This window comes from Lynx rufus, unplaced genomic scaffold (genome assembly GCF_022079265.1).
Source record: "Lynx rufus isolate CCGP_SWC_20201006 ecotype Redwood Valley unplaced genomic scaffold, mLynRuf1.p SCAF_3, whole genome shotgun sequence".
Taxonomy (NCBI): domain Eukaryota; kingdom Metazoa; phylum Chordata; class Mammalia; order Carnivora; family Felidae; genus Lynx; species Lynx rufus.
Genome location: NW_025814845.1, coordinates 71255126 through 71282860, shown reverse-complemented (window position 1 = coordinate 71282860; position 27735 = coordinate 71255126). Strand labels below are relative to the sequence as shown.

At 35.6% G+C, this 27735-nt stretch overlaps 1 protein-coding gene across 3 annotated transcripts in view; it reads left to right on the top strand.

Annotated features, from left to right (window-relative positions):
- The window catches only part of SNCA (synuclein alpha), a 155396-nt gene extending 137860 nt beyond the window's left edge, over positions 1–17536 (top strand). For all 3 annotated transcript variants that reach the window (XM_047091257.1, XM_047091255.1, XM_047091256.1), the window contains exons 5-6: positions 7663–7746; positions 17017–17536. In XM_047091257.1, coding sequence (XP_046947213.1) covers positions 7663–7746; positions 17017–17049 — 117 coding nt within the window. In that variant the 3' untranslated portion in view covers positions 17050–17536. The remainder of the gene's footprint in view (positions 1–7662; positions 7747–17016) is intronic.
- Positions 17537–27735: the final 10199 nt, after the last annotated feature.

The following is a 27735-nucleotide window of genomic DNA, read 5'->3' as shown; positions in this document are numbered from 1 at the left end:
TTTTCTAAAAAATTCTTAAGTTATAAGCACTTATATTTAGGCCAATTAAACAGAGCTCTTTACAAATGTTAGTAGTACCATCCAGAGGTAGAAAATATCACATCCTATAATAGAAACACATAAACATATAATCAGAAACCTTATTGTTTAAAAATGTTTAGCCATGAGATGAGTATGATAATGCAAAACTCACAGGGGGCCCTCATTCTAAGGTAGATATGGGAGTGCCTGTAAGGTCATTAACTTGATAGACTTCTGTTTATGCTCATGTAAGGCAATTTAGAGAGAGGAATAGGATGAGTATTGAACTAAAAGAGGATAGAGGGAAGTAGTAAGAATTGTCTGAGTCTTACAGTCTTTTGCATTACTTTTTGCATCTTTTTATTCTTTTATGTTTTTTGCTATGAAATTTTCAGTGAAGCTATTTTTGGAATTTTGAAGGTTTTACTTTTAAGTACACTTTTTAAATGATCTTATCTAATTGGAACATTCCTCATAGTGGCCATTGTAATTTTATTGTTTTAAATAAAATTTTGCCATTTCTGTAGATATTCACACATTCTGGGACCATAGTTTTTAGAAATAAGCAGGTGTGCTAGAAGGTGGTGTGCTTGACTGTTTAGAAAAGGATGCCAAGTCTTTGGGTTTCTCAGAGCCAAGCTGTTATCTAAAAGGGATGTGCAGGTGGGTTGGGAATCGTGCATGTTTTACAGTGTACCTTGTTGCACAGAAACATTCTTAAAGTCAATGGCTTACCTAGTATCTAACCCACTGTGTAACCAACTTATACTAATGTGGTAGTCTTTGTATTAGGTGGTGTGCACACTAACAGCTCTTAAATGTTCAACCCATGCCCACCAATTTTTGCAGGTTTTTGGTGTCCAAGATTCCCTTTAGCAATTAGTTTTTATCTCATGTGTACATTAACAGGAACCAATAGTTACCAAGGAAACAAAACTGTGGACACCAGCAGGAAGCAAAAAGGATTGAACTAGCAGACCTCAGAGAATGGGGACTCTGGACTAATTCCAAATGTAACTGCCACCAGCAGTTCTTAATGTGGAATCTGAGGATAGAACCCAGGGCCAGGTTTCAGAAGTTACTGTGAACTTGCCAATAGAAGTTCCTATACACATCAACAGCATTTCCCAATGTGGACTAAACCAGCAGACTCCATTAATGGAGACTGTGGACTGTAACTGGGAAAGGATTCCAAACTGAAATTGCAGACTGAAACAAGAGCTAAAGACTAGCGTTCTGTTAGTAATCCTCCTGTCGGTCTACACTGTAAAGGAAATTAGATTGGGAGCTAGATGCAAAAAGAACAGAGATCAAACTCAGAGGAATCACCAATGGCCCTCAGAAATGGTGAAAAAGACAATGAAGTCAAAAGTGTTGGTGAGGCATTTGGCTTCTGTTTCTTTTTTTTTTTTTTTTTTTTTTTTCAAAATTTTTTTTTCAACGTTTTTATTTATTTTTGGAACAGAGAGAGACAGAGCATGAACGGGGGAGGGGCAGAGAGAGAGGGAGACAGAATCGGAAACAGGATCCAGGCTCCGAGCCATCAGCCCAGAGCCTGACGCGGGGCTCGAACTCACAGACCATGAGATCGTGACCTGGCTGAAGTCGGACGCTTAACCGACTGCGCCACCCAGGCGCCCTGGCTTCTGTTTCTTATCTCAGAACGTTGTCAGAAGTTTATGTCAGTTGTCAATACTGCCACAAAATTTGTTATAAAACAAAATTCAACTGAGTAAATTTGGAGATCTAACTGGCTTTACTCAATGTTTCATGAATTAGGCAAATAGAAAGGAGTTCTGTAAGCTGCAGAAAAGGAAAGTTTTTTAAAGGCAGAGAGGGAATGGCAGGAGAAGAAAAAAAAAAACGTTGTTTAGGCAAGATCACCCTCTTAAAGGGAACAGAAATGGTCTAATAGCAGATTACCTCTATATTGACCAAAATTAGTTTGGATGGTTAACGTTTATATTCTTGGAGGTGCTAAAACTGCAATTAGGTTAGGTATTAAGACTTGGTTTACTGACATGGGTCCTTAACATAAGTGGTTCTACTTGGGGCCTGTGGTTTTCTTTTTAACAACAGGTTTGCCTTATTTTCCTCATACTTAACTATCACTAAAAGTTACCTAAATACCAGTAGTGGATTAATGATGTCATTTGCTCTTCCCTGTTAAAAAAGGTATTATTGCCCCATTTTTTCACTGTCTATTTGGTACTTAGAAAAACTTAAGAAACTTGCTCAACATCACAAAAGATCTAGAATCTGGGATATCAGGAAGATATGGCAGAGTAGTAAGTTCCTAAATTCACCTAGTCCCATGGACACACCAATATAACAGCTACATATGTTATCTGGTACAACAAACCCTCCATAGTTAATCATAAAGTGGAGGCCACATGGAATAGTGTAGAAGGCAGACACATAATTGGGAACCAAACTCCCCAATGAGACCAATCACAAATGGGAGAGACATTGCAGATAGAAGAATGGGGGGATCAGCACTGAGAAGATGAGTCCCTCATAACATTTGGCTTTGAAAACCAGCAGGGCTTAACTTAGTGAGCTTTTGCTATCAGCAGAGCTTAATTCCAGGCACTTTTAAAATCAGTAGACATAGTTCTGGGAGAGCTAGAGGGTGATAAGATACTGAGTCCCTGTCCTTAAAGAACCAGCATGGTAAATAACCAATGGGAGTAAAAACATAGAAGCACAGTTAAAAAACAAACAGACAACAAACCAAAAAACTGTTATATATTATGAAGGAGAGTTATTTACTAATCTCAGAACACGTACTGAAGGGACAGGGATCTTCAGGAGAATTATCCAAGAACAAAAGTGCCAGAAGATACCACTTATCTTCCTCCTTGCAAGACTAGATAGCTGGACACTTGCCAGAATCAATGCGAACACATCCCACCTCTCTTGCTAGCACCATGTGCCAAGTGCCCACATTCCCCTGCAGATTCACCCTAAGCAACTCACCTGTGTCAACAGGGCATCCCTCCAAAGCAGCTCCTGCCCCAACACACCCTGTAAGCAGCCCCACCAAAGGCTGTTGCCATTGCAAAGTGATTCTTTCCCTGGCATGAGGAGAAGAAAAAAACATATATACGCGTAAACTCACAGTTCCTGCACCTGAGTCTTTTAGCTGGCTGTGCAGGGATAGTGCTTTGCCTTTTGGTTCATCTGCAGCCCTGGCAGACATACTGGATGCAGACATTGGGTTTGACTGACAACCTTGCCCACCATTGAAAGCCTCTCAGGGGCTCCACAGGGAGAGCATTTTGCAGTTTGGTGCATGTGCACCTGTGGCAGACAGACTGAGAGCAGACAGCAAACCTGCCTGCTGACATGCCCTACCTAAAAGCCTGTAGCATCCTCAGACAGACCTTTCAACAGCACAGCAACCAAATACTGATTATTGCATCCACAGTGGGAAAACTGGGTCATTACAGCTGACTTGACTGAAGGCAAATGCAGCTCAGCCACGACAGGAGAGTACACACGCAGCCCACATAGGAGACACCCCTGAAATGCCTAGTTCTGGTGACCAGGAGACATTGTGCTACAGGGCATCACAGGACTTCTTCATAAGGCCACTACTTCCAAGACCAAGAGACATAGCTGACCATCCTAATACATTGAAACAAACACAGAGAGTGAGACAAAATGAGCAGAGGGATATATCACAAAAGACCAAGACAGAAGCACAGCAAACTAGCTAAATGAAATAGAGATAAGCAATATGCCTAATAGAGAATTCTAAGTAATGATAATAAAGAAACTCACTGCACTTGAAAAAAGAGTAGAGAATCTCATTGAGACCATCAAAAAAAAAAAAAAACAAACAAATCAGAAATATAAAAAAAGAACCAGGTAGAGATGAAGAACTCAATAACTGAAATTTAAAAAATACACTAGAGGGAATCAATAGAAGATTAGAAGATACAGAAAAATGAATCAGTGATCTGGAAAACAAGGTAAGGGAAAGCAAGCTAAACAGCAAAAAGAAAAATTAAAAATGAGAATAGGTTGAGGAAACTCAGCAACTTCAAGTCTAATAACATTTGCATTATAGGGATATCAGAAGGAGAATAAAGAAGGGGATAAAAATTATTTGAGAAAATAATAGCTGAAAACTTTCCTAATCTGGGAAAGAGACATTTAGATCCAGGAACACAAAGAATGACTACCATCACCAAGGAGGTCCACACCGAGGCAAAATATTAAAATGACAAGAAAATAGTGATAAACAGATACTTTTAAAAGCAGCAAGAGAAAACAATTATATACAAGAGAACCTACATAAGACTATCAGCTGATTTTTCAGCAGAAATTTTGTAGGCCAAAAGAGTGTCATGATATATCCAAAGTACTAAAAGAAAGAAACATGCAACTAATAATACTCTATCTAGCAAGGTTATCATTCAGTATGGAAGAAGAGATAAAGAGATTCCCAGACAAAAAAAGTTGAAGGAGTTCATCATCACTAACCCAATCTTCTAAGAAACATTAAAAGGAATTCTTTTAATGGAAAGAAAAAGCCATAACTGAAAAATGAAAGTTATGGAAGAAAAATATTCATAAGTAAATGCAAACATATAATAAAGGTAGTAGATTATTTATAAAACCAGAATGGAGATTAAAACACCAAAACAGGGGGCGCCTGGGTGGCGCAGTCGGTTAAGCGTCCGACTTCAGCCAGGTCACGATCTCGCAGTCCGTGAGTTCGAGCCCCGCGTCAGGCTCTGGGCTGATGGCTCAGAGCCTGGAGACTGTTTCCGATTCTGTGTCTCCCTCTCTCTCTGCCCCTCGCCCGTTCATGCTCTGTCTCTCTCTGTCCCCAAAATAAATAAACGTTGAAAAAAAAAAAAAAGTTTAAAAAAAAATAAAACACCAAAACAGTTAAATCAATTATATTTACAAAAATCAGTCAAGGGATTCACAAACAAAAGGATATAAAATATATCACATACATAAAAACTGGGGAGTCCATGATGTAAAAATGTAGTGCTTTTATTTATTTATTTATTTTTTTTTAATTTTTTTTTTCCAACGTTTATTTATTTTTGGGACAGAGAGAGACAGAGCATGAACGGGGGAGGGGCAGAGAGAGAGGGAGACACAGAATGGGAAACAGGCTCCAGGCTCTGAGCCATCAGCCCAGAGCCTGACGTGGGGCTCGAACTCACGGACCGCGAGATCGTGACCTGGTTGAAGTCGGACGCCTAACCGACTGCGCCACCCAGGCGCCCCAAAAATGTAGTGCTTTTAGAATGAGTTCAACTTAGCTGATCATCAACTTAATATAGCCTACTATACACATAAGATGTTATATATGAACTTAATGGTAATCACAAATAATGAACTTATAATAAATACACAAAAAAGAGAAAGGAAACCAAGCATAACACTAAAGAAAGCCATCATACCCAAAGGGAAGAGAGCAAGAGAAGAAGAAAGGAACAGAGAAGGATGACAAAAACAACCATAAAACAAATTACAAAATGGCGGTAAGTACACACCTATCAATAATTACTTTAAATGCAAATAGACGAAATACTCGAATGAAACGACACAGGGTGACTGAATAGATAGAAAATAAGACCCATCTATATGCTGTCTATAAGATACTTACTTCAGAAGTAAAGACACATGAAAATTGAAGGTCAAGGAATGGAAAAACATTTACCATGAAAATGTAAATGTAAAAAAAAAAACAAAACAAAACCTGGGGCAGTAACACTTCTCAAATAAAATAAACTTTAAAACAAAGACTAGCAAGAGACAAAGAAAGGCACTATATAAAGGAAAGAGGATAAAACAATTGTAAATATCTATGCACTCCACATGGAAGCACCTACATACATAAAGCAGCTATTAACAGACATAAAAGGAGAGATTGACAGCAATGCAGTAATAATAGGGGATTTTAACATTTCATTTACATCAGGGGATAGATCATCCAGAAAGATAGTCAACAAGGAAAAAGTGATTTTGAGCAACAGATTAGACAAGATATATATAAATATATTCTATCTAAAAACAGAAGAAAACGCATTCAAGTGCTCATGAACCATTCTCCATTATGATCACATGTTAGACCACAAAAAAACATCTCAATGAATTCAAGAAGAAAGGAATTATTTCATTTATCTTTTCTGACTATAATGGTATGAAACTAGAAATCAATTACAAGAAAAATTATGGAAAGAACACAAACACACAGAGGCTAAACAACATGCTACTAAACGATGAATGGGCCTACCAAGATCAAAGAGGAAAAATAAACAGAAAAAAATGAAAATGATTACACTCGTCATAGTAAGCACTGAATAATGTATAGAATTGTTGAATCATTATGTTGTACACCTGAAACTAATATAACACTATATGTTAATTATATTTCAATAAAAGAATCTAGAATCTAGAAAAGCTAAGATTTGAACTCAAGGCTTGTGATGCTACAGACCTCATAGCTAACCACTATTCAATAGAACCTGTATTCTTGGTTTGTGCTAACAGGTGAAACACTATAGAAACAATATCTTTATTCCACATTTAAAAAATAAATGGGCTTTTTGGTGTATAAAAAGGGAGGGCAGGAGAAGATGATACATAAACTCCTCAGCCCTGCTAATGTAGGCATGAGCTATAGTTTGACCTTTTCTCGTGGGCATCCATTTCTTTTTTCCTTCTGCCTTCCTGTCAGTCACTGATAAAGATAGGACGAACTATTATTTGCACAAGACATATTTTTAAACATAACCTACATTGGCTGAGGGACTATTTGATCTCTTTGAGTAAGTCCGTTTTAGGCTCCCATTGCCCCCTCTGCTTTTTCAACTTTCAGTGAACTTTATCTTTTTATAATCACTTTACTGGAATCAATGCAAAACAACAAAAGGTATTAATGAAGGATACTAGTAGAGACATAAGTTCAAGCTGAGTTTTATGGCATCTTGTTTCTAAAGAGAGAGATGTGGTAAATTTGAGGATCATGTGTTTGGTGTGTGTGTGTGTGTGTGTGTGTATGTATGTATATATGTATGTGTGTATATATATATATATGTATGTATGGTTTCAGTTTTGAAACTTCAGAAAACAATTTCTTTGCCAACACTTAAAAATAAATTATAAAATATGTATACTTTCACATTACAAATGGTTATATAAGTTAACTTACAAAAAAGTAAAAACATAACTACCCGATAAAATGTACTTTTAATATTTTGTTGGGTTTTCTTTATCTTTTTAGCTTTGTATCTGAATTATACACTGGTGATGTCTATAATATATACAATTTTGTATCTTTCTAAACATTATATCATGAATATACTATCATTTTTTCACTGCTGTCATTGATCCAGTAAAAAAAAAAAACATATTTGGACTATAGTTTTGGACTATTTCCTGGGTAGTGAATTACTTGGGAAAAAATTCTGTACATTTTTAGGTTAATAATACACCACCATAATGTTTCTGCAAAGGTACTGCATAGTTTAGAATGCCAGCAGTAATATTAAGGAGTGCCATTTTTACAACATTCTTACCATTTGGTATATAAGATATTTTCAAAGTGTGCTTAATTTTTAAAAAGTAAAAAATGGTACCTCATCATATTCCCTTGTGCTTCCCATTTAGAATGAAGAAGGAGGCCCACAGGAAGGAATTCTGGAAGATATGCCTGTTGATCCTGACAATGAGGCATACGAAATGCCTTCTGAGGTAAAACTTTATATACATACAACTCTGAAAGTAAACTTCAGGAGTTCAAGTTGGGTCTTTCTAATAAGCAGTATCAAAAGTCTGTCCCTCCCAGATTTTCGTTACATTTGTTTTTACTGAAAACTATTTACTCTCTAGAGGGATAAGTTGGCCAAATCCAGAATGTTTTGTGAAGACAACTTGAAAACTAGAAATGGTTTTTACATTTGTAAAGTATTGTTTAAAAAAAAAAAGAAAAAGCTACAGAGACACTATGTTGTCCACACAAACTAATATTTGTATTTGCTTAACCTCTACAGAAAGTGTTTGGTGAACACTGCATTGGAAAATTATTTTATTAAATATGGTGTTTTTTAATTTAAATTTTAGTTAGTTGACATACAGTGCAATATTGGTTTCAGGCATAGAATTCAGTGATTCATCACTTATATGCGACACCCAGTGCTCATCACAACAAATGCCCTCCTTGATACCCGTCACCTATCTAGCCCATCTCCACATCTCCACTTCATCAACCCTCAGTTCTCTATCATTAAGAGTCTCTTGTGGTTTGTTCCCCTCTCTTTTCTTTTTTGTCCTCCTCTTTCTAGAAGTTCATCTGTTTTGTATCTTAATTGCCACATATGAGTGAAATCATATGGTATTTGTCTTTCTCTGATTGACTTATTTTGCTTATCACAATACATTCTAACTCCATGTAGTTGCAAGTGGCAGGATTTTATTTTTTTGATGGCTAATATTCCATTGTGTATATATACCAAATCTTCTTTATCCATTCATCAGTCAATGGACATTTGAGCACTATCCATAGTTTGGCTATCATTGATAATGCTGCTGTAAACATTGGGGTGCATGTATCTCATTGAATCTGTAGTTTTGTATCCTTTGGGTAAATATCTAATAGTGCTATCAATGGATCCTAGAGTAGGTCTATTTTAGTTTTTTTGAGGAACCCCATATTTTTCTCCAGAGTGGCTGCATCAGTTTGCATTCCTAACAACAGTGCAAGAGGATTGCTCTTTCTCCACATCCTTGCCAACACCTGTTGTTTCTTGTGTTGTTAATTTTAACCATTCTGACAGGTGTGAGGTGGTATCTCATTGGGGTTTTGATTTGTATTTCCCTGATGATGCATGATGTTGAGCATCTTTTCATGTACCTGTTAGCCATCTGGATGTCTTCTTTGAAAAAGTGTCTATTCATGTCTTCTGCCCATTTTCTTAACTAGGTTATTTGTTTTTTGGGTATTGAGTTTGATAAGTTCTTTATAGATTTTGCATACTAATCCTTTATCTGATATGTCATTTGTAAATATCTTTTCCCATTCTATAGGCTGAGTTTTAGTTTTGTTGATTGTTTCCTTCACTGTGTAGAAGCTTTTTATCTTGATGAAGTCCCAATAGTTCATTTTTGCTTTTGTTTCCCTTGTTTTCAACAACATGTCTTCTTACTAAGAAGTGATTCTGGTTGAGGTCAAAAAGATTGCTGCCTCAGGGCACCTGGGTGGCTCACTCTGTTAAGCATAGGACTTTGCCTCAGGTCATGATCTCATGGTTTGTGAGTTCCAGCCCAGCATTGGGCTCTGTGCTGAGAGCTTGGAGCCTGGAGCCTGCTTCAGATTCTGTGTCTCCCCTCTCTGTCTCTCTGCCCATACCCCACTTGCACTCTGTCTCTGCCTGTCTCTCAAGAATGAATAAACGTTAAAAAAAAATAATTGCTGCCTCTGTTCTTAAGATTTTGATGGTTTCCTGTCTCACATTTAGATCTTTCATCCATTTTGAATTTATTTTTGCGTATGGTGTAAGAAAGTGGTCCAGTTTCATTCTTCGGCATTTCGCTGTCCAGTTTTTCCAAATCCATTTGTTGAAGAGACTGTCTTTTTTTCCATTAGATACTTTTCCTTGTTTTGTTGAAGATTAGTTGACCATATAGTTATGGGTTCATTTCTGTGTTTTTCTGTTTTGTTCCACTGATCCATGTGTCTGTTCTTGTGCCAGTAGCATACTCTCTTGATGACTACAGCTTTTTATATAGCTTGACATCCAGAATTGGGTTGCCTCCAGTTTCATTTTTCTTTTTCAGGATTGCTTTGGCTATTCGAGATCTTTTGTGGTTCCATACAAATTTTATGACTGTTAGTTTTAGTTCTATGAAAAGTGTATATTTTGATAGGGATTGCATTAAATGTGTAGATTGCTTAAGGTAGCATAGACATTTTAAATATGCTTGTTCTTCTAATCAATGAGCATGGAATTCTTTTCCATTTCTTTGTCTCCCCTGCAGTTTCTTTTATAAGTGTTCTATAGTTTTCAGAGTACAAATCTTTCACCTCTTTAGTTACATTTATTCCTAGGTATCATATTGTTTTTCATGCATTGCAAATGGGATCAATTCCTTGATTTCTTTTTCTGCTGCTTTGTTATTAGTGTATAGAAATGCAACCAATTTCTGCATGTTGATTGTATATCCTGAAACTTTGCTGAATTCATCTCTTACTTCTAGCAAACTTTTGTGCAGTCTTTTGAATTTTCCACATAGAGTATCATGTTGTCTGCAAATAATGAAAGTTTTACTTCTTCCTTGCTGATTTGGATGCCTTTCTTTCTTTTCTTTCTTTATTTTGTCTAATTGCTGAGGCTAAGACTTCCAGTGCTATGTTAGATAGTAATGGTGAGAGTGGACATCCTTGTCTTGGTTCTTACAGTAAGGGAGAGGCTCTCAGTTTTTCCCTATTGAGGATATTAGGTGTAGGTCTTTCATATATGGCCTTTATGATGTTGAGGTGTGTTCCATCTATCCCTACTTTATTGAAGGTTTTTACCAAGAATGATGCTGAATTTTGTCAAATGTTTTTTCTGCATCTATTGACAGGGTCATATGGTTCTTATCTTTTATTTTATTAATGTGGTGTATCACGTTGATTGATTTGTGAATATTTAACAGCCCTGTAGTCTGGGAATAAATTTTAATTGATCATGGTGAATAATTCTTTTAATGCACTGATGAATTTGATTTTGCTAGTACTTTTATTAAGAATTTTTGCATCCATGTTCATCTGGGATATTGGCCTGTAATTCTCCTTTTTAGTGGGGTCTTTATCTGGTTTTGGAATCAAGGTGATACTGGCTTCATAGAATGAGTTTGGAAGCTTTCCATCCATTTTTATTTTTTGGAACAGTTTGAGGAGAATTGGTATTAACTCTTTTTTAAATGTTGGATAGAATTCCCCTGGGAAACCACTTGAGCCAGAACTCTTGTGTTGGGAGATTTTTTTTTTTTTTTTTTTTTTTTTTTTTTTTACTATTGATCAATTTCTTTGCTGGTTATGAGTCTCTTCAAATTTTCAATTTCTTCCTGTTTCAATTTTGGTAGTTTGTGAATTTCTAGGAATTTGTCTATTTCTTCCAGATTGCCCAGATTGTTGGCATATAATTTTTCATAGTATTCTCTTATAATTATTTGTATTTCTGTGGTAATGGTTGTGATCTCTCCCCTTTCATTCATGGTTTTATCTATTTAGGTCCTTTCTCTTTTCTTTTTGATAAGTCTGTATAGGGGGTTATCAATTTTGTCAATTCTTTCAAAGAATCAGCTCTTAGTTTCATTGATCTGTTCTTTTTGTTTGTTTGTTTCTATATCATTTATTTCTGCTGTAGTCTCTATTATTTGCCTTCCTCTGCTGGCTGGGCTTTATTTGCCTTTCCTCTTCTAGCTCCTTTAGTTATAAGATTAGATTGTGTATTTGAGACCTTTCTTGCTTCTTGAGATAGACCTGAATTGCAATATACTTTCCTCTTACGACTGTCTTTGCTGCATCACAAAGGTTTTGGACTGTTGTGTTTTCATTTTCATTTGCTTCCATGTATTTTTTAAAAATTTCTTCTTTAATTTCCTGATTAACCCATTCATTCTTCAATAGGATGTTCTTTAACCTCTGTGTACTTGAGTGCTTTCCAATTTTTTTTTTTTTTTGTGGTTGACTTCAAGTTTCTTAGCACTGTGATATGAAAATATGCATGCTTTAATTTTGATCTTTTTGTACTTGTTGAGGGCTGATTCATGACCAGTATGCAATCTATTCTGGAGAATGTCCCATGTGCACTCAAAAAGAATGTGTATTCTGCTGCTTTAGGATGAAATATTCTGAATATATCTGTGAAGTCCATCCAGTCCTGTGTATCATTCAAAGCCATGTCTCTTTGTTGATTTTCTGCTTAAATGACCTGTCCATTGTTGTAAGTGGGGTGTTAAACTCCCCTACTATTATTTTATGATTATCAGTGAGTTTCTTTATGGTGTTAATTGATTTATATATTTGGGTTTTCCAAGTTTGGGGTATTAATATTTACTGTTAGATCTTATTGTTGGATAGATCCCATAATTATGATATAATACCCTCTTCATCTCTTATTATAGTCTCTGTTTTAAAATCTAGTTTGTCTAATATAAGTATGGCTACTTCAGCTTTCCTTTGACCTCAATTAGCATGATAGATGGTTCTCTATCCCCTCACTTTCAATCTGCAGGTATCCTTAGGTCTAAAATGAGTTTCTTATAGGCAGCAAATAGATGGATCTTGTTTTTTTAATCCATTCTGCTACCATATATCTTTTGGCTGGGATATTTAGTCCATTTACATTCAGAGTGATTATTGAAAGATATGAATTTAGTGCCATTGTGTTACCTGTAGAGTTTGTGTTTCTGGTAATGCTCTCTGGTCCTTTATAGTCTTTGTTTTGTCTTTTTTTTTTTTTTTTTCTTCACTCAGAGAGTCCCCCTTAAAATTTCTTGCAGGGCTTGTTTAGTGGGCATGAACTCCTTTAGTTTTTGTTTGTCTGGGAAACTCTTTATCTCTTTTCTTATTCTGAATGACAGCCTTCCTGGATAAAGACTTCGTGGTTGCATATTTTTGCCACTCAGCAAGTTGAATATATCCTGCCACTCCTTTCTGGCCTGCCAAGTTTCAGTGGACAGATCTGCTGAGAAACTGATCTGTCTTCCCTTGAACGTTAAGGCCTTTTATTCCCTTGCTGCTTTCAGGATTCTTTCTTTGTGTATTTTGTGAATTTGACTATGATATACCTTGTCAATGGTAGCTTTTGTTAAGTTTAATGGAGTTCTCTGTGCTTCTTGGATTTTGATATCTGTGTCTTTCCCCAAATTAGGAAAGTTTTCAGCTATAATTTGTTTGAATAGACATTCTACCCCTTTTTCTCTCTCTTCAACTTCTGGGACTCCTCTCATACAAATGTTACTACATTTTAACAAGTCACTGAGTTCCCTAAGTCTGCCTTCATGATTCATGACATTTGTTTCCCTCTTCTTTTTAGCTTCATTATTTTCCATAATTTTATTTTCTATATCACTAATTTATACCTCTGCCTCATCTGTCCTTGCTGTCATGGCATCAATTTGGGTTTACATCTTGATTATAGTATTTTAATTTCAGTCTGACTAGATTTTAGTTCTTTTATCTCTGCAGAAAGGGATTCTCTGGTATCTTCTATGCTTTTTCAAGCCCAGGTAATATCTTTATCATCGTTTTAAATTCTAGCTCAGACATCTTACTTATATCTGTATTGATTAAATCAATAGGCCATGAGTTCTAAATCCTGTTCTTTCTTTTGGGGTGAATTTCTCTGTCTCATCCTTTTGTCCAGAAAAGAAGAGAGAAATAAAAACAAAAACAGAAACAAAACATTCCCCAGAAACAAACAAAAAAACAACAAACCTAGATCCTGGGCTTATTTTTGTCTGCTTATTAAAGGAATCTAGATCCAAAAATAAAATATATATATATATATATATATATATATATATATATATATATGTAATATATGTGAAAATAAAAATAAAAAAGGAATTAAAAATAAGAAAGTAAATGAAAAAATAATAATTAAAAAATAAAGAATCAAAATAAAGAGGAAACTAGATCCTATTTCCCCTAGAGCTGAAGCTTTGGTGCACTCTATGATTAGTAGACTTGGTGCAAGAGAGTCCATGCTGCTCTTCTGGGGGAGAGGCCTGTTGTACTGATTCTCAGGCTGACTTGTTTTCCTAGAAATGTGCCTCCAAGAGGCAGAAGGATAGGGCTCCAGCCTCCACTAGGTGGTGCTTGTTTTCTCCCTGAAGGCTTTCAGAGCTGATGGGTGGGATGAATATAGCAACATCCTACTCTCTAGCCTTGGAACTGAAAGATCAGTCCCCCACTCTTCAGGGAGCCCTCACAGAAGAGTATTCAATCACTCTTCTTGTGTTCCCAGTTTCTGTCAGAACCCTGTGTTCACTCTGCTGTGTTCGAACTTTTTTATCTCAGGCACATAACTGAGTTTCAAAACTCCAAATTGTAAAGACTCCCACGACACCTGCTCTGTTCCTCTGGGGGAGGGTCTTGCTGCATTTTTTGCAAGCCCATGCTAGGAAAGCAGTCACAAGACCCCATGGCAGTTCAGAGTTTATGTCAAAGAGCAGAAAGCTGGCACCCCTGCTTGATGCCCTCAGCCCAAGTCCCAGCTCCTATGCCTGGACACAGCTCAACATATTGGTGCCTCTCAGACCCATGGGATCCTCAGACCATGGGATCCATGGGATTCTCAGACCACACTGCCACTCCTTGGATTCTGCCCCAATTGGCCATGCAAGCACCTTTAAGCCATGCACATGCCCCACTGTGAGGGACTTCTAAAAGTTCAGATTTTGTACCCCACTGCTATAATACTTTGCAGTACCCTCCATAAGCAGGTTTCCTCCCAGCTGCCATACTCACAGCTTTGTCTCCCCCAAGTCAACACCTTGCATCTCCCACCTTCTGGAAGGTGGTTGCTTTTTTACTTGTAGACTTGCCATTTTTGTTCTCTCACACCTCTGATTGATTTCTTGGGTGTTATGAATGATTTGATAATTATCTAGCTGTGTTCAAAGGATAAGACAAGCTTCTGCCATCTTAACTCCCTTCAAAAACTTACTTTCTAAAATAAATCCCCAGATGGAACATTGTATAAATCAACTGAATGCCTAAGGAAAGTAATTATTATTGCCATACATTTCCAGAAAGATATTTTCATAGTAAAATAAAAGTTGCCCACAAAAATTATAGAGTAAAAATATGAGAAATGCATGGTTTGCAACATTGACGTATTTCAATTTAGCATTTTAAACAGCTAATTTACCTATGTTAATTTGGAAATATGTTTTTTTTTAATAGAAAATGTATCACAAGGAAAATTGAAAAATACTTTTATATTAATGAAGCTGACACAAGAAGAAATAGAAAATCTGAATAGACCTATAACAAAGTAAAGAGACTGAATTATTGTTAAGAAAATCTACTCACAGGGGCACCTGGTGGCTCAGTCAGTTGAACGACTGAATTTGGCTCAAGTCATGATCTCATGTCATGTTTGTGGGTTCAAGCCCCATGTCAGGCACTGTGCTGACAGCTCAGAGTCTGGAGCCTGCTTCAGATTCTGTGTCTCCTTCTCTTCATACCCCTCCCCTGCTTATGCTCTGTCTCTTTTTCTCTTTTAAAAATAAACATTAAAATATTTTTCTTTTAGAAAGGAAAAAGAAAATCTACCCACACACACACACACACACACACACACACAAATCCCAGGACCATATAGCTTCACTGGTGAATTCTATCAAACATTTAATTAATAAGTATTAATTATAATTAATACCAATTAATTTCTCTTCCAGAAAAAAAAAAAGAGGAAGCAATACTCCCAAATTAATTCCATAAGGGCAATACTACACTGATGCCAAAACCAGACATCATAAGCAAAAAACATGTAGTATTCATTAAAAATTAAGTTAAAACTAGTAGTAGTTAGGTTAGATATTGGCATTTGTAAAAGACATACTGATAATCCCATTTATAGAAATTGAAATTAACTTGGTTTTTTTGCTTAGATTTTTACCAATAATTTTGAGTCTTTTTAAGTTCAGCACAATGCTAAACACTATAGAAAATACAAGAAGGTTAATTGATAGTACCAGGACACAAGTAGTCCATCCTAATAAGTTTGATAAAAACAAATACAAATTTACTGTTTCATTTATTCATGATGATTCCTTTAACAGACATTGACTGTCTTCTATATATCAGGCATCACAGAGGCAAAATATGCAAGATACACAAAAAAGTATAATATTTTACAGAATCTGTTTAGAGTCATCGGGAGTTTTATACAAGAGTTGGTGTTGATTGGTGTGGTAGGGGATGGGAGATAATGATGGCCAAAATGAAAGGAAGATATTCTAGAACAGGTAATATTGGAAGCAAGGCATGTCTGAGCATGCATAAGGATATGTTTGAGGAACAGTGAATAATTAAACAGGATTTCAGTTTAGGGAACAGAGAGAATTGTGACAGATTAAGACTGCAGAGATGAGTCAACGACAAATTGTAGAATACTAGAAGAACCTTCGCATTTAAGTATGTACTGTATTCAGAAAGCAACTTGAATTATTGAAGGTACATTTATTTGTTTTAAAGCAGGATCTTGATTCAAGTTATTCTTTAGGAGGACTATTCTGAGCACTTTATTTAAGGCCTTTAATATTTTTATTGTGGATGTTATCTACATATTGTTTGGGGAGAGGGGGATTTAGAATAGAAGTAATAACTGAAGCCAAGGATGAAGAAAAGATTTTCAAAACATCACTTGCCTTAATGTCTTTGTCTCCCTTTAAGAATTAGAACATTTTTAGCCCTGGAAGAGGATTTTAGGCCACTTGATTTGGCTCTCATAATTTACAGTTGAGGAAACTGGGAGCAAGACAGACCACCTAACTTGTTCTATACGATTAGAACATATGATTATTGGGGTGCCTGGGTGGCTCAGTTGGCTGAGCATCTGACTTTGGCTCAGGTCATGATCCCACAGGTTGCGGGTTTGAGCCCTGCATCGGGCTTTGTGCTGACAGCTCAGAGAGCCTAGAGCCTGCTTCGGATTCCTTCTCGCTCTGCCTTCCCCCCCTCACACTTTGTCTGTGTCTCTCTCAAAAATAAGCATTAAAAAAAAAAAGACCATATGATTGTTAAATAGCATCTGGATACCCTAACTCTGAACAGCAAAATTCACTTTTATATTTGACAGGAAGACAAAACTGTTACAGAGTAAGATCATATTGTGTATAACTGAATAGTTGCAGAACCTTTATTCAAGGTGGTGATCCATGTCCTATCTCATTCACCCTAAATCCTTGATTCCTGATGACTAATATTAACACTGCATGTTTTCTTTTTGGTTTTCTTCATATTAGGAAGGGTATCAAGACTATGAACCCGAAGCATAAGAAATACTTTTATTCGCAGTTTCTTGAGATCTACTGAGAGATGTTCCATCCTGTACAAGTACTCAGTTCCAACGTGCCCAGTCATGATATTTTTCTCAAAGTTTTTACAGTGTATTTTAAACTCTTCCATCAGCAGTGATTGAAATTATCTGTACCTGCCCTTACTCAGCATTTCAGTGCTTCCCTCTCACTGAAGTGAATATATGGTAGCAGGGTCTTTGTGTGCTGTGTGGATATTGTGGCTTCAAATCTAAAAGTTAAATTAAAACACCTAAGTGACTACCACTTATTTCTAAATCTTCACTATTTTTTTGTTGCTGTTCTTGAGAAGTTGTGATTTATTGTCATATATTATAAGATTTCTAGGTGTCTTTTAATGATTCTGTCTAAAAATAATGATGTATTGTGAAATTTGTTAATATATACAATACTTAAAAATATGTGAGCATGAAACTATGCACCTATAAATATTAACTATAAAATTTTACTGTTTTGTGATGTGTTTTATTAACTTGTGTTTATATATAAATGGTGAAAATTAAAATGTCTCATTACAAAGATCTTATTTTTAATCCCATCTCATTTTAAATAATAAAATCATGCTTATAACAATGTGAACTGAGAACTCCCACAATTAAAGTTCTTGACAGCCATTTGAAGGAGAAGGAATTTTGGAAGAGTTAAGCAGACAAGATGGAACATTAACCCTACTCTGGGAATTCACTGAAGCAACACTACCCAAAGTATGTTCTGATGTGCAATGGTTTCTTGAGAAGCTATACAGAAAAAATGGGTTCCACCGAACAGTGATTTTAAGAAATAATTTTGACTGTCTGCTTCAGATATTAATAAAACATATTAGTACATTAAGACTCTGAGAGAATCTGGTTAACTTTGCTTAACCCAGCATTTTGTTTTTATTATTTCTAAAATCAAACCTTCCTATCACTCACCCTAGGAAATGCCTTCAAGCATTTCTGGGAACTACCAGACCATTACCTTAAGAAATGTCCATTTAAGTGGATAAATTCCTAGAAATGATATCTTTCAAAACTAAATCAGGAGGAAGTAGAAAATTTGAAGAAAAAAAAAAGATTACTAGCAATGAAATTGAATTAAAAATCAAAGAACTCCCAACAAACAGAAGTATGGGACCAGATAGCATCACAGGGGAATTCTATCAAATATTTAACGAAAAGCTAATAACTGTTCTTCTCAAAGTATTCCAAAAAATAGAAGAGAAAGGAAATCTTCTCAGATCATTCTGGAAGGCCAGCATTACTCATTTCTCAATTTACAGTTGTACCAAAAAGAATAAAATACCTAGAAATAAATTTAACTGAAGAGATGAAAGACTGTAATCTGAAAACTTTAAGTCACTGGAGGAAAAAAATTAAACACTATACAAATAAAATTAAACACTGCACAAATAAATGGAAAGATATATTGTGCTCATGAATTGAAAGAATTAATATTTTTAAAATTTCCATACCATCCAAAGCCATCTACAGATTTAATTCCTATCAAAATGCCAATGGCATTTTTTGCAGAACTAGAACAAAGAATCCTAAAATGTTTATGGAACACAAATGATCCTTAATAGCCAAAGCAATCCTGAGAAATAAGAAAAATGCTGAAGGTACAATGCTCCCTGACTTCAAGCCACATTACAAAACTATAATAATAACAGTGATATGATATGGCACAAAAACAGACCAGTGGACTAGAATAGAGAGCCCAGAAATAAACGTATGACTATATGGTCAATTAACCTAAGAGAAAGGAGGCAAAAATATACAATGGGGAAAAGACTGTCTCTTTACTAAATAGTGTCAAGAAAACTAGACCACTATCTTAAACATATACAAAGAGAAATTCAAAATGAACTAAAGACTTAATATAAGACCTGAAACCATGAAAGTTCTAGAAGTAAACGTAGGCGGTAACTTCCCTGACACTGATCTTAGCAATATATTTTTGGGTCACTTTCCTCACACAAGGGCAAGAAAAGCAAAAATAAACTATTGGGACTACACAAAAATAAAAAGCTTTTGCACAGTGAAGGAAACCATCAACAAAATAAAAAGGCAGCCTAGTGAATGGGAGAAGATACTTGCAAATGATATATCTGATAAGGGGCTAATACCCAAAATATATAAAGAACTTCTTCAATAAAAAAAAAAAAAGTCCAATAAGAAAGTGGGCAGAGTACCTGAATAAACATTTTCCAAAGAAGACATACAGATGGCCAACAGACAAATGAAAAGATGTTCAACATCACTCATCATCAAGGAAATGTAAATCAAAAGCACAATGAGATATTATCTGACTCCTGTCAATGGTTAACAATAAAAAAGACAAGAAATAAGTGTTGGCAAGGATGTTGAGAAAAATGAACACTTGTGCACTGTTGGTGGGAATGAAAATTAGTACAGCCAGTCTGGAAAACAGTATAGAGTTTCCTCACGAAATTAAAAATGGAAGTACGATATGACTTAGTAATTCCACTACTGGGTATTTACCCAAAGGGGGGGGGGGAAGAAAACCTCCAATTCAAAAAGATATATGCACTTCTATGTTTATTATAGCATTATTTACAATGTCCAAGATATGCAAGCTTTCCAAGTCTCCTTTGATAGATGAATAGTAAGATGTGGTATATGGGATATTAGTTATAAAAAGATGAGATCTTTTTGTGTCAACACTGATGGACCTAGAGGGTGTTATGCTAACTGAAATAAGTCAGAGAAAAACAAATATGATCTGATTTTACTTATATGTGGAATCTAAAAAACAAAACAAATGAAGAAACAACAACAAAAACAAAAACCAGACTCTTAAATACAGAAAACAAACTGGTGGTTGCCTGAGGCGAGGTGGGTAAGAGAATGGGTGAAGTAGGTAAAGGAGATTATGAGGTACAAACTTTCAGTTACCAGACGAGTCATGCAGATTAAAAGTACAGCATAAGAGATATAGTTAATGAGAAAAATATTGATTCTCTAGGTGTATAAAAATCTTATGACTTTTGAATTCTGCTACATATATGAGTCTCAGGATACTTTTTTAAGCAAAGGTTTTCTATTTAGGAAAGATTCATTAACTCCCTAGGGGTGCCGATAGTAAATTTGACTATGAAAACCCTATATGAATTAGTTGAAAAACTATTTGGTTTACCTTTTTAGTTATTCAGGAGAAAAATAGCAGTTACTTTTTAAAGTCACCAGTACAAAGTATATTTTTAAGTAAGAAGATTCTAGAGGTGCTAGGCAGTTTTTATGTGATTGTGAGTAATTTGATGTATATTGGGCATTGGCAAGGAAAGAGAAAGGAATGACTGTAATGACTCTAAGCATGATCACCATAGAAACTTCCATTTTTGCCTAATTGGAAAGGGACCTCTGAATGTTAAACCGCCTATGTGGTCTTAAATTGGAAAGAAGTGATGTCTCGTGTTTGATTTCAACACATTAATGAGTATTTTTAATTAGAACAACATGAAAAATTAAAATATCTTTGTTCAAAAAGCATTCTAGTACTAATATACACCAGTGGTGGTTATCTTGTACCAAGCACTTAAGTAAAAAGTTGTATAAGACACACAAGCCTTTTCAGAAAGCTTATCTCCTAGCCACTGCTGAGGCATCCATCTGAGAAGTGGTCTGAACGTTAGACTGGTTCTAGGTTTATTTTGCAGATACCATTCCCTCAAGTTTGAGTTATTCAGCCTTATATGGGGACTCTATGGGGACTTTAACAAAACAAGTCAGGGTGGGCTTTGGCACCCAAATGACAACATAACAATCTAATATATGGTTTGGCCTTGTAAGTTGGATTGTTATCAAAATCTCCCCCTTAGTATGAGATGCAAAATATGTTTTCTCATCTTTCTGGCTCATGGTGTAGGCAACTATTGGATTAAACACACACATATCTCATGGACAACCATCAATTTTCAGAGATAGTGCTGTCTACATCCGTACTGAGGAAGAAAAGCACACTTTTCTAACAGCAAACGCTAAAGACTCCTCTGTCCATTGTACTGACATTACTCTGTTTTATCCAGGATGTCATCTCACTGTATTCTTTGTCTTGGGCAGGAGGGCAATGGGGGTGGCATTTCCCTGTGAGCTCTGCCCTGGCATTGGAAGAGGAAATATTTTTTTTATTACTGTGTCAAATATAAATTTAAGTCATTTATCAATATTAGCTCATTTAATTCTCAAAACAACCCTAAGAAGTTCCATTATTATCCTCATTTTCTACATGAGTAAATTGAGGTTCCTGCAGGCTAAGTAACTTTCTCATAGCCACATGGCTAATAAGTCACAAAGCCAGGAATCCCAGTTATTATAGGGCCAGAGTCTGTGTTCTCAGCCCCTAGCCCATATTGTCTCTGAGAGTAAGAACATAGAGCTGTGTGAGAGAACCCAGCTGTGTGAGAGAAGTTTAGGGACTGGGGTAGTGGCCTTGCTTTTCTACATATAATTATTAGAATATTCCTATTTTTCTTCAGATGTCTATGTCCAGAATAAGTGATACTCATATATATATATATATATATATATATATATATATGGAGATATACTTCTAAGAGAAAGTAGTGAGACCCTGATTTCCCTGATTGACATTTCCTTGTAATTAAGTGTGCATATCCTGACGATAGAACTAAGTTATTTATTTTAGTAGAAAATAAAAATGTTAATATAGTAAAAAGCAGTCCTCAGTAAGGTACACTTTGTCATTTTTTCTGTTGAATCACAGGCCCTTACCTTCTGTCAAATGGCATATACATATGCCACACACAAAGTATACATATATATCATGTAAGTAGTATTTTCAATGATACATACTTAGGAATATAATGCCTGAATTTATAAATAAACTAGAAAGGGCAAGCATTAAGAATTTGTATTTTTAAATGTGGACACCTTAACATTTCAGAATACTTTGAGTTTCTAGGTATATTTTTTTGATACAGTAATATTGCATTTAATATTTGAGTAAGCCTAGATTTACATAATCCAAAAGGAATAGAATAGATGTAATGCAAACTATTTCAAAATATAATATTAGTTCTGATGTTTCTTGTATAATTATCTAAGATTTCCTTTAATGTTTCTTTGTTGCTACAACACTATCTTTGATTATTTTAAGTCCAATAGCACAGATGGTGTATTGGAAGTAGTTAAAAAAATGTTTCTTCAAAAAGTGGGAGTTTGAGCCTCTAATAAGTTTTGCTGATATAATATACTTCTCAAGTCAGGTGGGATTGCATAGGGGATTTCCAAAGTTGTCCTGCAACTAGAAGTTAATATACTGGGATTGCTTCTCTTATGAACCCTATGAAAATTTATCCTCAATTTCCATTAAAGGTCAATGACCAGAAATTCCCACTGTTTCTATGGCAACACAGCAAGATATGGTGCCTTGGAAATGTGCTGCATTTTAATTAGGTTCCTCTAGGGCTTCCTAACTGCCTTTTGTAGGTAAACTAAATACCAGGTTGCCCTATATCTTGCAGTGAGATGAAAGCTAACCCATGTCTGCAAATGTCAAAGCTAAGCTTGGCTCCAGTAAAGTCAGATCTAAACAAATAATAGTAGCAAGTCTATGTGTTTACCTTAGAAAAGAATATAATACTTTTTACCTAGAATAGTCGAGGATGTTTGCTTAATTAAGCTGGCAGCAGTAGTAGGAAGAATATTGGATTTAAAACCATTCTAGGCAGGCTGACTTTCAGTTATGTCACTTCCTACCTTTTCTACTTCGAGCAAGTTACTTAATCTCACAGTGCCTGTATCTCCTTGTCTGTAAAAAACATAATACTGCCTCAGAGCATTGTCATATGGATTAAATGAGTTAATATAAGTAGAATACTTAGAAATATGCCTAGACCAAGATCAATGACTTAGTGATGCTATTAGGAGTAGTAATACCAGTAGTATGGTAGCAGTAGTAGGGTATAGAAATAAGAAATATTTAAAATATTCAGATACAGTTAGTAAGAAATATTTAGCCAAAGTAATAGCCAAAGTAATCTCAAGAAAGAAGAACAAAGCTGGAGGCATCACACTTCCTGATTTCAAATTGTATTACAAAACTACAGCAATCCAATCAGTATGATATTGCATTAAAACAACATAGATCAACGGAACAGAATAGAGAGCCCAGAAATAAACCCATGCCTACATATGGTCAACTAATTTGCAATAAAGGAGTTAAGAAAATAAACTGGGGAAATGACAGCTTTTTCAACAGCCACATGCAAAAGAATGAAACTGGACCAATACCTTACACTATACATAAAAATGAACTCAAAATATATTAAAGACTTAAGTGTAAAACTGGAAACCATAAGACTTCTAGAAGGAAACATATGCTATACGCTGTTTGACATCAGTCTTGACAATGATTTTTTTGGATCTGACACCAAAAGCAAAGGTAACATATGCAAAAATAAACAAGTGGGGCTGCATAAAACTAAAACGTTTCTGTACAGCAAAGGAAACCATTAACAAAATGAAAAGGCAACCTAATGAATGGGAGAAAACGTTTGCAAATCCTGTATCTGATAAAGGGTTAATATCCAAAATATATAAAGAACTCACACAATTCAAAAACAATATGATTTAAAACTGGGCAGAGGATCTGAATAGACATTTTTATAAAGAAGACATACAGATGGCCAACAGCTACATGAAAAAGTATTCCACATCACTAATTATCAGGGAAATCAGCCACAATGAGATATCACCTCACACCTGTGACAATGGCTATTATCAAAAATACAAGAGATAACAAACATTGGAGAAGATGGGGAGAAACGAAAATCCTTGTGCACCGTTGGGGGGATGTAAATTGGTGTGGTCACTTAGGAAAATAATGTGACGTTTCCTCAAAAAATTAAAAATAGAACTACCATATGATCCAGCAATTCCACTTCTAAGTATTTATCTGAAGGAATTAAAAACACTATCTTAAAAAGATATAAGCATTCCATGTTCATTGCAAGATTATTTACAATAGCCAAGGTATGGAAGCAACCTACATGTCCCTGAATGGATGAATGGATACAGAAAATGTGGTGTGATATGTATATATAGTGGAATATTATTCAGCCACAAAAAAGAAGTAAATCTTGCCATTTGAGATAACTGGGTATTATGCTAAGTGAAATGAGACAGATAAAGATAAATATTGTATGATCTCATTTAAACATAGAATCTAAAATAGTGGAATTTATAGATGCAGAAAATAGGTGAGTGGAGGGGGAGGGTATAAAGGTGGAAAAGGTAGTCAAAAAATATAAACTTCCAGCTATAAAATGAGTAAGTCATGAATAAAGATGTAATATACACTATGGTGACTATAGTGAATAATATTATATTTGAAAATTACTAAAAGAGTAGATCTTAAAATTTTTCATCACAAGAAATAAAATCTGTAACTATGTGTGGTAATGGATATTAACTAGGTCTATTGTAATCATTTTGCAATATATGCAAATATTAAATCATTATGTTGTACCCCTGAAACTAATGTTATGTGTTAATTATATCCCACAAATAAATTTATATTTGTGTTAATCAAGATTAGGATGATGTAGAAACACTTAGGAGACTTGAACAGAGGCTATTTACTAATAGCTACGGGTGCATTTTAATGGTTTAATAACCAGTATGGATACTAGTAGACTAGTAACTAGCACCAAAATACATCGGGCAAGTAAGAGGTAAATATGCACCAAAACCATAAATACTAGCTTTACGGAACACAACTATCTTTAGATTCAGCTATACTCACCAAGCCACAGTATCTTCGTATTGAAGTGATATATTTTGCTGTTCAATTTATACAATATGTTCACTGATTTTGGTTCTGATCACCAGAAAAAAGGAGAAGCATATATAAAATTAAAACACACTGGTCCAAAACAGGTTATCATCAACCACAAGGGGAAAAACGGCAATTGAATCCCCATCCATTTCCCAAATCTTATCCATTCCCTAATATCTTTCCCCAAACACCTGCCATTTGGTAGGCTCATCTTGGGCCCAAAAGAGGCAACATTTTACATGACAACTTCTGCATTACACTAGAAGCAACAGAAATACCAGCAATCAAATGGTTCCAGGAAAAGTACTGTTTCTCTTTATGTCTTTAGTGAGTCCCTGGATATCATTGCTGCAAAAGAGCAAGTGAGCTGGTAAAATATTGTCGGATCATCCTCTGCAGCAAATACTAAACGTCAATCAGTAGGACCATGCACGCTTGTCCTTTTACCCTCGGGACTGTTTGGCACAGACTAGGAAACTAAATTATAGTAGCAGAAAAGTATTATTCAGTACTGTATTTCCCAACAAAAATCAACCGTTGTGGTAAAAATAACCGAAGACTAAATCCAGACAGATGAGCATCTAGAACATACTATTTGTGATGCGAGACCTCCCCCTAATCTCTATGGAAATGGTTAAGACAAGTTTTGAGAGGCTGCCAAACATTTGTAATTCAGCAGGACCGACTCCTACCGTTGAAGATGAAGTGCCATGTTGAATGATGAGAAGTCTGGCAAGCTGTTTTGGCAAACGTCCCCAGCAATAAGCCATGGGTACCCCTGGTGGCTTATACCAAACTTTTAGCTAGGACATTTGCCTGAAAATTATGAGCAACAGTGTAAAACTGAGATAAAGACCTTTTTCATAAATTTTAAAATCTCATCTGAACCAGAAGAAAATACCTGATTTAAAGCAATTGTAAATTAGGTATTGTTAATAACTGATTCTGAGCTCTAATTATCACAGCAATGTTTAGATATGAAATACAGTAGATACTCACTGCCATTCTAATAAGAAGTTTGGCACAACTCAGAGTTATGTCCAAGAACAGCTCTGGAAATCAATATTAAGGAGTTTTGATCTGGCTGTTTTGTTACCGCCCATGGGGAGGATAGACATTCTAATGCTACACTCTGTTGGCTTTTCACTATCAGCCTGAGTTCCAGGCCATTAGACATAGCTTTCAGTCATCGTTTTCATGCCAACAATTCCTGGATGCACTAGAAGTAGTTCGTTCAAAGTAATTCTTTCTGGAATAAAACGGATTTTCACATAATAGACACCTTTTTATAGATGATAACTCATATTGACAGTTTGTAATTGACTTGAATTCCTCGAGCTGTTTCTTTGCTGACAAACCTTCCCATCCTTACTCCCACACAACACCCATCACCAGTTTAATACAGACCAATCTATAATGTTGCATATTTAACTGTGGAATACATTCAATATGAAGGTGTTGATGTTGTAATCTTTAACACTTAATATCTGTATAATGTTTCTGACTCTGAATGCATTTATCATTTATATCAAATATACCTTCAACAAAGTCAGACAAGAATTACAACAAACAAACAGATCACCAAACCAATGAACAAAAAACCCATCACAGTGAATTGTAAAATAAGGCTGATATTTTTTAAGTGACAAATTTTTTATAGAGAGTTGATAAATAAATCTACTGATAATATGGTGTGGAATAATATATTTAAGCCCTACACTGACATCTAAGTTTGTTGGTAGCACTATCTGAATGGGAAACACAAAGACTGTATAACTTTCAGTGTCTGAAGAAGGAAGATATTTTGTTGATGGAGGTGGTTAGTATCGTTATTTTGCAGAGGAATAGAAAAGTCCTTTTAATTTTTCCTGTTTTTATATCCAGTAGAAATTTATCCCCAAACTACTATTTTAAAAACAAAACACAGCAAATGGAACCCTTCAAAATCATAACTCCTGGTAGTCAGAGACATACTTATAACCAGAATCATTGCTGAAGAAGAAATAGTGAAAGTCCTAGGCCATCCTAAGGATGGGTGGCTGGGAAAATTATACTGTCCTCCTCTTCAAAGCAGGCCCACATTATGGGCAGAACAGACAGGGACAGATGTTTCAGTTTATCATCTCTTCTAGGTTTCTAAAAGCAGTGAGCCAAAGTCCCAAGCACTGCCTACTCAGTGACAGAATTAAAAGCATTACTTTTCCTCGAGCAGAAGGCCCTGTGAGGTGATCCATACAAATTAGGAAGGCATCTCATGATATTCAGGTATAACAGGCTCAGATACTTGTAGTATAGGACATTATTGGGAGGAACAACATTGTGAAATTTACTCATGTACAGAAAGAAGGAAATGCTGGGAAGAAGTCTAGATAGAGAGGCAATAGGGAGATAACTATACAACAAATGACAAGAAGCCAGGAACATGCATGTGAGATACAATACTAAGAATATAGGAACAAGAACTGTTTGTCCGGACAGCAAAAGGAAAGTCTGACAGCAGGCAGCTGCATTCCGTCCACCCCAAGCCAGGAATCTAGCAGTAGAATTCCAGAGCTTTCGGTACATTGGCAATATTAGGGTCAGGCTACAGACCAAAAGACCAGGGTTTTGAATAGATTAACAAAAAGCTCTACTTAAAGTGCCTTATCAGCCTAGATAGCCCAAAATGTCAGCCTTGACTGAGAGGCACTTGGCAAAATACTAAGCAAAGTTCTTACCATGGTTTCGATACTCAGAAAAAGTTAACAATTTTAAGAATTAGTGTTGAGAATCTTATGTAGAAGCAAATGATGTCATATATATCTTAGGCTGAGGTAAAGCAGAAGTATGAAAAATGTCATTTTCCCA